The following is a 13,918-nucleotide window of genomic DNA, read 5'->3' on the forward strand; positions in this document are numbered from 1 at the left end:
CACGGAACATCTAGATGTAAGAGGTTTAACCCCTGGCACTTAAAAAAAACGCCCCCTGTTGTCTAAAAACAACATTTCATAAAATAACAAAATAAAAGTGTAAACTGAAGCCATTTATTTCCCTTTATAGTTTATTCACCTAAGCATGACCTTCATCCACATTCATCCATGTTTTTTTGTGTCAGCAATTAGACATTGTTCTTAAGGGGGGGGTAGGTACCCCCTTGTCTCTACCCACTGGGCAAAAAAACGAGTTGAATCAACACGTCATTAAAATAAAAAAAAGTAAATTATAATGTTATGACGTTCAATCAACGTGGAAAACTGATTGGATTTCCAAAAAGTAATCAATATTAGAGTTGTCTTTTCTTCATCCAATTTAGCGTAAATCCAATGACAGGATGTTTGGAGGCGGCATGTATCCTAGTGGTTAGAGAGTTGGGCCAGTAACCGAAAGGTTGCAAGATTGAATCCCCCAGCAAGGTACAAATCTGTCCTTCTACCCCTGAACAAGGCAGTTAACCCACTGTTCCCTGGTAGTCATTTAAAATAAGAATTTGTTCTTAACTGACTTGCCTAGTTAAATAAAGGTTAAAAAAAAAAGAAATATCAAATGTATTGGTCACATACACATAGTTAGCAGATGTTATTGCGAGTGTAGAGAAATGCTTGTACTTCTAGTTCCGACAGTGCAGTAATATCTAACAATTCTATGGTCAAAGTGTAATTTCAGTGACAAAATCCCCGTTCTGTTGTTGTGCAGCCATATGAATATAATTCCGAACATGCGCATAACTAACGGGTGTTTCAGTGTCCGTCAGTACGCGCTGAACAATGCATGAGTTTCAGTTTGCACTATATCTCACCGCTGAAAAAAGATTTGATTCCTACCTGGGGAGTTTCAGGGTTTCTTCGAATTTGAGGAAAACTTCTGCAGGTCTGGGAGAAACAACGACCCCCCACAGGTTGAACAAAACCGCCTTCTTGGTCGCCATTTCATCGATCTCTCTGTCTGGGGGAGTCTGTACTGAGGACAGGGGAGGTGGGCGACTAAGTGAAACTCTGACCTACTGAAAACTATTTCTGTAGCATAAAGACAAGTGTTGCAATAGTGGGCTATCGCTACACAACTCCTCCCCTGAATAAATCCATGCGTTCCAGATCGTCATTATTGTTAGTCGTGCCGCTGCGCACATGATAATCTGTTACTGTAAAGGTGTAAATAAATTCTGTTAAATTCCTGCATAAAATGGGTAATTCGCCACCTCTTGGCAGCTTGGTGTGTTTACATTGTATAATGCACTCAGTGGTAAAAGTATGGAATTCTGGGTAATCCACAGCAAATCTATGGAGAATTGTTGTGGGAGTGCTGCTAATATTGAGGACTGAACAAACATCTATACTGTGTTCCATGATTGCAGCTTTGGTAATAAACGCACTATCCACCCACTTCTCCTTTGTGTGCTGACTCACCGACTTGTGGGACAGGAAGGAACCGTCACACTACTATGTCTGTGGTTCCTGAGATAGACGTTGTGAGACTATCAGCGCAGCACGACTGTTGCTGTAAAACGCTCTTGAAGGCAGCCGGGAAAAGATAACATGTTTTTATGGAAAATGATTAACTCAAAGCCCTAGACTAATCTTACACGCAGCTCGCTGAATGTGCGGTTATGGTAGTGTGTTGAAATATTAATTAATAGCTTTCTGCCGTGATCTATGGTGATACATAGAGGAGTGTGCTATTCTAAATTCACTCTGTTATTGATCAACTAGTTAGGCGTTTGTCTCTAGCAGGTCAAAGGCTGTTGTTGTAGGTGAGAAGTGAGGAGAGGCAGGCTGTTCACACTCACCTGGTTCAATTCTTTCAGATTTACAAAGATTATTATAGTAAACTAAAACTGAGACTAAAATGAATCATGAAAAAACGATTTAGTAAACTGAAACAAAATAATTAACAAACTCGTTTGGAAAAACTAAAACAATATATCGAAAATATTATTTTTGATTCCAAAACTAATTAAAATAAAAACTAATGAATAATGTTTGAAAGGGTTTTCAAATGGGGTTTTGACATTTTTATTTCATCTAACGGTGTCATCAGGCTTCTGAATCTGGCAGGTTACATTGAGATTGACATAAAGGTAGACTTAGTGAGATGATGTTGCCATGAGCAACACCACGGGTATTGGATGCATTTGAGTGGTAAGGCTAAAGCAACCAACTGTAGACGAAAGAGAAGTGAAGTCTGAAGAGGTGCAGCTGCGACAGCCGAAAGTTGGACACTAGTGTGGTTTTCCAACAGCAAGGCTCAGATCAACATGGCAGAGTTGACATTGTTTATAAAATGTTTTCTTTATAATGAACACAGAGTATACCAAGCATTATGAATACCTTCCTAATATTTAGTTGCCCCGCCCCCCCCCCCCCCCCATGTACAAGGTGTTGACTCCGATGCTTCCCATAAATTTGTCAAGTTGGGTGGTGGACCATTCTTGATACACACAGGAAAAGGTTTAGCTTGAAAAACCCAGCAGCGTTGCAGTTCTTGACACAAACCGGTACTACCATACCCCGTTCAAAGACACTAATCTTTTGTCTTGCCAATTCACCCTCTGAATGACACACATCCACAATCCATGTCTCAATAGTCTAACCTGTCTCCTCTCCTTCATCTACTCTGATCGAAGTGAATTTAACAAGTGAAGTCAATAAGGGATCACAGCTTTCACCTGGATTCACCTGGTCAGTCTATGTCATGGGAAGAGCAGGTGTTTTGTATAGTCACTAAAAAATTCAGTCCTGCTCCTCTCCTCTCTACCTAATTTCCTCTCACAGTCCCTTTAGTTTCCCTTAAGTACCGTTAGTTTGGCTGCTCAGCCTACCTACGTTAACCCTCGCCCATCATAGCCCTGCCATTCCCAACCAATCAGGGCACTTGGAAATGCGCATCTGGACACTGCACCCTCCCACTCAGGTCACAGTGTTATCGTCCTCCGAAGGACTTTTTATTGTTGAGTAACATGAATGTCTGAACAACAGTGTGTGCATTGAAATGTAAGTTGCAGAGTTTTTGTTATTGGGGCTTTTACATGCTGTGTAATAATAGGTAATTACCACTAATTACTTCCTGTTACTTTGATAGCTGTCAGCCATATGTCCTACAGTATGGCTGTAACTATTCTTTGATGTTAGAGTTGCCAATACTGCTTTTCCTATTGTTTATCGTATGTAGTATTATTTTGAATTGCCATAAGTGTTGTTATTACATTGGTTGCACAACTACTTTTGCAGAAGTGATCATTCTAGAGTCATCCCAGGGTCATTCTAGAGTCATCCCAGAGTCATTCTAGAGTCATCCCAGAGTCATTCTAGAGTCATCCCAGGGTCATTCTAGAGTCATCCCAGAGTCATTCTAGAGTCATCCCAGAGTCATTCTAGAGTCATCCCAGGGTCATTCTAGAGTCATCCCAGAGTCATTCTAGAGTCATTCTGAAGTCCTCCCAGTCATTCTAGTGTCCTTCCAGTCATCCCAGAGTCATTCTAGAGTCATCCCAGAGTCATCCCAGAGTCATTCTAGAGTCATCCCAGAGTCATCCCAGAGTCATTCTAGAGTCATCCCAAAGTCATCCGAGAGTCATCCCAGAGTCATTCTAGAGTCATCCCAGAGTCATTCTAGAGTCATCCGAGAGCCATCCCAGAGTCATCCGAGAGTCATCCGAGAGTCATCCCAGAGTCATCCCAGAGTCATTCTAGAGTCATCCGAGAGTCATACCAGAGTCATTCTAGAGTCATCCGAGAGTCATTCCAGAGTCATTCCAGAGTCATCCCAGAGTCATCCCAGAGTCATCCAAGTCATCCCAGAGTCATCCCAGAGTCATCCCAGAGTCCTCCCAGAGTCCTCCCAGACAGTTCTTGGAGCTTGCTCATGCGCTGAGTAATTTACGACCCTGTGACGCCAGGGCAGATCTGATACGTATGTTTATATTGATGCTGTGTTTATAGCCCTTTATAGACATGTTACTAGTGTGATGCCATTAGCCATTTATGAATGCACATATATTGCATAGTTATAACCATTAACTAATATTGTTTACATGTGTGCATATCTTTGTCTTATAGAACCACAACATAAGATTCCAAGTCTCTTTCAGATTACCAAAATCATATCGACATCTTCAAATGGAGACACCTTTGTGTGTGTGTGTGTGTGTGTGTGTGTGTGTGTGTGTGTGTGTGTGTGTGTGTGTGTGTGTGTGTGTGTGTGTGTGTGTGTGTGTGTGTGTGTGTGGTGGTGACTATCAAGTGTACCGTGATGGGCCTCAACATCATGTTCTAACCAGACAGCACTATAGAGGACAGAACCAAACCAATCAGTTGTACAGTAAGTTTATAACGGGTGAGGACATTCACAGCCGACCGCTCAGACGGGTGAGGACATTCACAGCCGACCGCTCAGACGGGTGAGGACATTCACAGCCGACCGCTCAGACGGGTGAGGACATTCACAGCCGACCGCTCAGACGGGTGAGGACATTCACAGCCGACCGCTCAGACGGGTGAGGACATTCACAGCCGACCGCTCAGACGGGTGAGGGCATACCAGACAACCGTTTTTACAAGGTCCTTCTAGACGGTTTTATTGACCAACAGTTTTTTTACATGGTCCGTCATTTCTCCGGGATTTAGCGACCAAATATCACATTTATTGTGTTATTTCTATGTGTATATATTCACATGTATCGCAGCAAATTGGTTCCTGTTTTAGTCATGTCTTTGGTCACGTTCACGTAGGTCAAATAAAAACAACAGAGCCTCCCACAATGCTGTCTGCAGGATGAAGTTGGTGAGGAGTCAAAACTTCATGACCTTTGATGATACGATTTTTGTCAAGTTCATGCAGTTGACATGTAGGCGCAAAACGGACAACTTTTATCCACAGACTGCAACACACCTTGAAAGACTGGTGACCATCGACTTGACAAAAGTGACATGCGCATGTGCATGGGTGTGCTTCAGCTGCTACAACGTGGCAGCTCCAGGACCAATCGAGGTGCTGGCTAGCGGAGTAGAACACTTACAAATTAAAGGAGAGCTGCACACTCTAGAAGCTCAGATGCAAAAATATTTATGTCCAACGTTTCGACAGATAAGCTGTCTTCATCAGGGTAGGAACAAAACAGAGGAGAAGTTTAGCCTCATGCTTCAACGCTCCTGGTTGTTGTGGAAACTGACCCACTACTACTGTTTACTTGGTGCATCTATGTCATCTCGCTGAGTCTACCTTTAAAGCTAACCTGACCCATCACTTTATGCATTACTGCCACCCAGTGGCAAGAAGTGACGTCTCCAAAAACACAACTATACAACACAGAGGAGGCTGCTGAGGGGAGGACGGCTCATAATAATGTCTGGAACGGAGCAAATGGAACGGCATCAAACACCTGGATAACATGTGTTAGAGATATTTGATTCAATTCCACTTACTCCAGCCATTCCACTTATTCCAGCCATTCCACTTATTCCAGCCATTCCACTTATTCCAGCCCGTCCTCCCCAATTAAGGTGCCAACCAACCTCCTATGAGACAACCCATACTGTACATGGGGTTGTGACTAGATGTGAAAAATAGCAAAGATCTGATCTGGGAGGACCATGTAGAACGGGAACTAGTAGAGAGCTATAGGTGCCAGTGGATAAGGTTCAGCCACCACAGGTCTGTCTGGCAAGAACAAGTCCAAGATAACTTCAAAACAGGTTTAATCAGATAATGGATTCAACACACCACACTGGATAAGAGTGTCTGCTAAATGACTAAAATGTAAATGTGGATATAATATACACTGACATGAATGCTAGGACTAGCATGTACAGGATACAGTAATAACATAATATTCTACGCATTGCCATACACTATAATGACCATAAAGTATTTTAACCTCTTTAGAAGTCAGGGCATTCATACTTATTGAGCTTTGCAGAGCAGTGAGTTTGTGTTTATACAGGACCTCCTGCCCTCACCTACCATCAGGGTTGGGAAGTAACAGATTACAAACAAAAAAACCATGAACTGTAATCTGTTACGTTACCAGCAAAAAATAGTGTAATCAGATTACTTTTGAAAAACTAGATGATTACTTGGAGAATTACTTTTAAATTCAGAAAGGATGTTTGCGTAAAAAAAATATTTGACGCTTCTCTGTTTTCTCAATGACATTCAAATCAGCATTGAAAAAAAGGTCGCAAATGTAAGTTTGTTCCACCTGAGACTTGATTGTGTGTTTTGTATCACAAGTTTAAGTTTTTTCCACCTGAGTGAGTCTGAGCACAAGTCAGAGACCACTATGATGACACACCAAATGTGTTTGATGGATCGCGGGAAAAGAACAAGAATAGGCTACAGTCCAAGCTATGTTTTCCAATGGCGTGACTACTGTCGGCATCCAAAGATTATCCAACTAGAATAAACGCTTGGAGGTAAAGATGACAGCAGTGGTGTAGTCTACGGTGATACGGATATAACCTATTATTGATATCTACATAGCGCATTGATGTGAATCACACTGCTGCTCTCTCATTTAGCTACTTGCGCCTTACGGATAGTGGTTGTTGTGGATGGCTGTTCACAAATCTAAATGTGTATTTGAACCCAATAATGGTTGAATTCAAGAAGTTTAAACTGCTTATCAATCATTGTTTTTGAAAACAGTGGACAGCCAGTGAGCGCACTATTCTGCCAGTGCGCTCTTGCAACATTTGCATATTGCGCATCCCAGCCTATGGAATAAAAGTGCGGCTTTTATTGCCCAATCTAATTCATGCTGATAAAAAAATAAATCCATAGGCCTAATGGACACATGCTCAAACTAGCACACTTTTAATAGACTTAAAGGGAAATCTGTAGTTGCTACATCCATTTTTGGACTTATAAATTATATATATATTAATGTAAAGCTATCATTTAATCGTATTATTATATGTAGTAGAAAGCGATGGGTTAGAAGAAGCCTACATAACCAACCCATAAAGTAAAATTAAACATCCATATATGGCCAGTTATGTAAACTTTAACATCCTGTTGTTATTTATCCTGCAATAGATGTCATTCAATTGGTAACATACATTTCTGTCTTCTTCTAATGCCTCTTAATATAAAAGTAACTGAATGTAATCAGATTACGTTACTGAGTTTGGGTAATTCAAAAGTTACGTTACTGATTACAATTTTGGACCGTAATTAATAACTCTAACGGATTACATTTAGAAAGTAACCTAGGCAACCCTGCCTACCATCAACCAATCATGGAATACAGCTGAGCTAAGGACGAGATTTTACCACTGAAATACTACAAGAGTTTGGAGTTAGGGATGTTTTGAAGCCAGACAGCAAGTTGGCGCTTTCTTCTATAGCTACCTAGAGTTAGGTTAGTTTAGTTAAGGGGATACTCTTCCCCAGAGTCATATGAACTCGTGGATACCATTGTTATGTCTCTGTGTCCAGTATGAAGGAAGTTAGAGGTAGTTTAGCGAGCATTGCTAAACTATTCCTGATCTAGTCACAACCCATAAATGTCTCCTAACCTCCCACACATAAGCTAATTTGTGTCCCTAACTTTAAAACAAAGTAAAAACGTTTTAATAAAACTTTAAAATAAAAACAAGTGAGGTGGATCTAACTGAAGCTGAACTGAATTTCAAATAAAATATTAAACTAATAGAAATAAAATCTATTATTAACTATAATAAACTATAATAACCTAACCTAACTATAATAATCTAGAGTTGTACACTACTGATATTTAAGTATGTTGGAGACAGGTTTATAGCAGTGAATGTTATCTATTCATTTACTTTTATTGTATTTTCTAAGTAGCAGCCATATCAGCCAGGGAACCTAATTATTCTCACTTTATGATAGAACATTCAGATTGTTCTGCCTGACTGTGGCTCTACCTGAATTTTTGGGGATTTTCTTGTGATCACAACAAAACTACTTATCTTGGTGAAATATAGATATAACTAAATTGTGTTTTCTTTGAAAAAATGGGCCTGGCTAGGAATAGAACATTCAGTTTTCTGCCCGAGTGTGTCTCTGTTTACCAACATTTTCTGGATTATTTTGGGACCAGAACAAATAAATTGTGTTTAAAAAAAAAATATGGTCCCCTTGGTCAGACTGTTTCCTTACCTAATTCTCCTTGTCGTTAATCATGGTTGTTGGTTATTTACCAGGTAACAAGAAGTGAAAACGAAACAAGGACTGAATTAATAGACTCCTTATTTTCCTCAATTAGAGATTTAATTAAATGGTGTTTCCTTGAAAAGATGGGCATGGCTGACATGAAAAATACATTAAGGGGAAATGATCCACAGAGGCTGATTATCTTTCTGCACATCTCTTTATTTACAATGCTGGTTGCCATGGTTAACACAAACACAGGACAATGAATGCTACCTGATGAAAAGTTACATAAGTAGGCCTACAGTATCACAGCGAGATCAAATGTGTGTTGGATTATCCAGTGTCCACGGCAACACTATTGCTTTGTCTCTACCCCCAGTTCATGTGGTGTACTATGGTCTTAGCCATTCTCTCACTAAGCCTTATCCTCTAACCCCCAGTTCATGTGGTGTACTATGGTCTTAGCCATTCTCTCACTAAGCCTTATCCTCTAACCCCCAGTTCATGTGGTGTACTATGGTCTTAACCATTCTCTCACTAAGCCTTATCCTCTAACCCCCAGTTCATGTGGTGTACTATGGTGTTAGCCATTCTCTCACTAAGCCTCATCTTTCTCTGTCTCTCCTTCCAGAGGGCCTGAGGCTCTTGGACCACAACTGAGGAAAACCTGGCCTGACACCTGGATGTGCCTGGCCCAATCACACATTTTATTTAAATTATTATACTAAATTATTGCAACCAATAGAATGTTATACACAGTGCATTAGGAAAGTATTCAGACCCCTTGACTTTTTCCAAATTGTGTTACGTTACAGCCTTATTCTAAAATGGATAAAATAAAATACAAATTCTCTAACTACACACAATACCCCATAATGACAAAGCAAAAACAGGTTTTTAGAAATTGTTACTAATTCATTAAAAATAAAAAACAAAAATACCTTATTTACATAAGTATTCAGACCCTTTGCTATGAGACTTGAAATTGAGCTCAGGTGCATCCTGTTTCCATTGATCATCCTTGAGATGTCTCTATAACTTGATTGGAGTCCACCTGTGGTAAATTCAATTGATTGGACATGATTTGGAAAGGCACACACCTGTCTATATAAGGTCCCACAGTTGAAAGTGCATGTCAGGACAAAAATTAAGCCATGATGTCGAAGGAATTGTCCGTAGAGCTTTGAGACAGGATTGTGTCGAGGCACAGATCTGAGGAAGGGTATCGGAAAATGTCTGCAGCATTGAAGGTCGCCAAGAACACAGTGGCCTCCATCATTCTTAAATGGAAGAAGTTTGGAACCACCAAGACTCTTCTTAGAGCTGGGCGCCCTGCCAAACTGAGCAATCGGGGAAGAAGGGGCGGCAGGTAGCCTAGTGGTTATAGCGTTAGACTTGTAACCGAAAGGTTGCAAGGTTGAATCCCCGAACTGACGAGGTAAAAATCTATCATTCTGCCCCTGAACAAAGCAGTTAACCCACTGTTCCTAGGCTGTCATTGAAAATAAGAATTTGTTCTTAACTGACTTGCCTAGTTAAATAAATGTAAAATAAAAATATAAATAAAATGGCCTTGGTCAGGGAGGTGACCAAGAACTTGAGTTCCTCTGTGGAGATGGAAGAACCTACCAGAAGGACAATCATCTCTACAGCCCTCCACCAATCAGACCTTTATGGTGGAGTGGCCAGATGGAAGCCACTTCTTAGTAAAAAGCACATGACAGCCTGCATGAAGTTTGACAAAAGGCACCTACCTAAAGGACTCTCAGACCATGATAAACAAGATTCTCAGGTCTGATGAAACCAAGATTAAACTCTTTGGCCTGAATGCCAAGCGTCACGTCTGGGAAAAACCATGGCACCATCCCTACAGTGAAGCATGGTAGTGGCAGCATAATGCTGTGGGGATGTTTTTCAGCGACAGGGAATGGGAGACTAGTCAGGATCGAGGGAAAGATGAACGGAGCAAAGTACAGAGAGATCCTTGATGAAAACCTGCTCCAGAGCGCTCAGGACCTCAGACTGGGGTGAAGGTTCACCTTCCAACAGGACAACGACCTTATGCACACAGCCAAGACAACGCAAGTGGCCCAGCCAGAGCCCGTACTTGAAGCCGATCGAACATCTCTGGAGAGACCTGAAAATTGCTGTGCAGGGACGATCCTCATCTAACCAGACAGAGCTTGAGAGGATCTGCAGAGAAGAATGGGAGAAACTCCCCAAATACAGGTGTGCCAAGCTTGTAGCGTCATACCCAAGAAGACTTGAGGCTATAATCGCTGCCAAAGGTGCTTCAACAAAGTACTGAGTAAAGGGTGTGAATACTTATGTAAAACCTGTTTTTACTTTATCATTATGCAGTATTGTGTGTAGATAGATGAGGGGAAAAAAATGATTTAATCCATTTTAGAATAAGGCTGTAACGTAAGAAAATGTGGAAAAAGTCAAGGTTTCGGAATACTTTCCGAATGCACTGTATGAGGGGATCCAACCATCCCAGCTCTGCAGATATTACGAACACACACACATACACAAACACAAACCATTCAGCTCAGGAGTGACTCATTGAACATCCAGACATCACTAGCTGTGATGAAACGTCTGAAGTTGAGAGATTCTGGGGCCATCCATTTGATAGGTAATCTGCTAGCAGACGCTTCAGAGAAAACACAGTATGTTGTGAATCTGAATGCATCTTTGGAAATATTTGTGTTTGTGTGTATTTGTGTGTTTATGTGTGTGTGTTTATGTGTGTGTGTTTATGTGTATTTGTGTGTTTATGTGTGTGTGTTTATGTATGTGTGTGTGTTTATGTGTGTATGTGTGTGTGTGTTTATGTGTGTATATGTGTGTGTATATGTGTGTGTGTGTGTGTGTGTGTGTGTGTGTGTGTGTGTGTGTGTGTGTGTGTGTGTGTGTGTGTGTGTGTGTGTGTGTGTGTGTGTGTGTGTGTGTGTGTTCATGTATGTGTTCGTGTGTGTTCGTGTGTGTGTGTGTGTGTGTGTGTGTGTGTGTGTGTGTGTGTGTGTGTGTGTGTGTGTGTGTGTGTGTGTGAGACAGCCAAAAGTCTCCCAGTTTGACACAATCGACAGACACCACCAACACGTTTAACCACTCACAATAGAGAGATTGAACTATACAGTATTAACCAATCGCAATAGAGAGAATAAACAATATTGCAGATGTTTTTGGTGAGTTTGGAGGGAATGTGAGCGAATGTGAATGAGAGACATTGTGCAAATGAGCAAAGTTTTGAGGCATGCAGTACTGGTTCTCCAGCGGCATGTCTACACACTGTCTGTGTGTAGTCTGGAGTCACTAGGGCAAAGGGCAAACCTGCTTTTCTCAAGAGAGGGGAGAAGCAGACAGGTCAGAACAGAGAGGAGAAGAAGCCCACGCAAATCAAGATGGCAGCTGTACCAATAACTCATGCAAAGGGATTTGCCTTATCAAACACAGCAGAAAGCTAAAACAATATGATGCCCCGTTGCCTTATTAATTCAGCTACTTACTTAGATAGCAAGTTAAACTATGGGTAATTTTAACGCATAATTCTGTGTTTTTCACGCAGAAAAAAAATATAAACACATAAGAAATATCTTGCTGCGTTTTGTAAATACAGATCTAAAAAGCTTCTTATTGTAATTTCTGCTCGGCATCAAACACATTTAGTTAATTTCAGACTAGTTTTATGCTTCAGTTGCATTTCTAAACACGAATGAGAATTCACGAATGGGAACAGACAGCGCTCTGACTGATGTGTAGATTCTTTTGTCCTGTACTTTTATCAGTAGCCAGCCTATTTTTGTCAGGTAAAATGCAAGACGAACTTTAAGCATAACATTAGGAAATGCAACTGGCTGCATTATTTCCATTATTAACATTAGAAATGTGATGGCCCTGCATTGTTTTTGCAAAAAAAAAAAGACCTTGCTTTTTCAAAGTAAGCTTATTTACGTGTCTGTCAGCCAAATAGGGTTGCACTTGTGTTGTCATCTGATGAAAATTAAGCTATTTTATGTTGCACTAATGTATTTTCTGTGTAAAGGAAAACTCTTAAATTCATTATGTAAAATAATCTGACAAGTGAAATGAGAACGCAACCTGCTTTATCTCCAAACGTATTGCACAAGTTGACTGTAGGTATTTTCTTAAAAAATTGCTACAAATATTAAAATGTATTGAAACACTTCATATAAATAGTTTCAACGGTATTGAAAAAAACATCCCGTAGCTATTTTCCAGATACCCCGGTATACAGTCCAAGCCTAGCTGCCGTTTTAGTTTCTGCCGTAGCACTACAAACCTGATTCCACTAATCAAAGGTTTAATGATGAGTTCATTAGTGGACTCCTCGGGACCAGGATATAAACAAAACACTGCTATAAAGAGGATCGGGTTCATTCTTTCCAGCAACACTCATCCACACCTTGTCTGTTGTTTACACTCTGCCTGGGAACATCTTTACTCCCTCCTGTTTAAGATTGATTTAATGGAAAGTAGTGGGCTGCTCCAGCCACACATAACATTTACATTCTATATAAAAAAAAACAACTGACGATAGAAACAAAAAAACTAATTTCCATTGTGGTCGTCTTAGAAACAGACCACATAATATAACGTTTCTGTGTTTTTAACCCACCGTCACAGTCATACATAGAGCAGTTACTGGAACAGACAGTCTGCTGTGTGAATAACACACATTCACAGCTAACCACATGTTAACACACACACCATTCCACTGACACACATAGCTAACCACCTATAGACATATATCCTATTGAACCCACACAGAGACAGAAACAGAGATAGAGACAGAGACATAAACAGAGAGAGAGACAGAGATAGAGACAGAGATACAGAGACACACAGAGAGAGCGAGAGAGAGAGAGATACAGAGACACAGAGAGAGATAGAGGGAGTGTGAGAGCGAAAGAAAGAGAGAGAGATAGAGAGAGATAAAGAGGGAGAGTGAGAGCGAGAGACCGAGAGAGATGAGAGAGAGAGAGAGATACTGAGAGAGTGAGAGAGAGAGATACTGAGAGAGTGAGAGAAAGAGAGAGAAAGAGAGAGAAAGAGGTCATGAGCAGATGAGCTCCTGAATATTTGTAAAATTCCTCAGTGAAAATAATGTACTGAGCAAATGTTAAATTGGCTTTTTACCTAATTAGTGTATGACATACCACGTACTCATACCCTAATTGACAAACAAACAAACCAAAACAAAGGAAATGTCTCATACTTTGTTGATTTCAAAAAAGCTTTTGGCTCAATTTGGCATGAGGGTCTGCTTTACAAATTAATGTAAAGTAGTGTTGGGGGAAAAACAAATGACATTATAAAATCCATGAAAACAAACAAGTGTGCGGATAAAATTGGCAAAAAACACACACTTCTTTCCACAGGGCCATGACGTGAGACAGGGATGCAGCTTAAGCCCTACTCTCTTCAACATATATACAGCTGAAGTCGGAAGTTTACATACAAGCCATTTTGCCACAACTTTGGAAGTATGCTTGGAATCATTGTCCATTTGGAAGACCCATTTGCGACCAAGCTTTAACTTCCTGACTGATATCTTGAGATGTTGCTTCAATATATCCACATACCTTCCTCATGATGCCATCTATTTTGTGAAGTGCACCAGTCCCCCCTGCAGTAAAGCACCCCCACAACATGATGCTGCCACCCCCGTGCTTCATGGTTGGGATGGTGTTCTTCGACTTGCAAGTCTCC

At 40.7% G+C, this 13,918-nt stretch overlaps 1 protein-coding gene across 3 annotated transcripts in view; it reads right to left on the bottom strand.

Moving 5' to 3' along the window:
* Positions 1–1,153, bottom strand: part of LOC106611412 (bifunctional epoxide hydrolase 2) — a 21,660-nt gene extending 20,507 nt beyond the window's left edge. For 2 of the 3 annotated variants that reach the window (XM_045723698.1, XM_014211598.2), the window contains exon 1: positions 892–1,153. In XM_045723698.1, coding sequence (XP_045579654.1) covers positions 892–995 — 104 coding nt within the window. In that variant the 5' untranslated portion in view covers positions 996–1,153. The remainder of the gene's footprint in view (positions 1–891) is intronic. The other variant, XM_045723699.1, reaches the window with a different exon arrangement.
* Between the last annotated feature and the right edge of the window lie 12,765 nt (positions 1,154–13,918).

Source organism: Salmo salar, chromosome ssa09, assembly GCF_905237065.1.
Source record: "Salmo salar chromosome ssa09, Ssal_v3.1, whole genome shotgun sequence".
Lineage (NCBI taxonomy): Eukaryota > Metazoa > Chordata > Actinopteri > Salmoniformes > Salmonidae > Salmo > Salmo salar.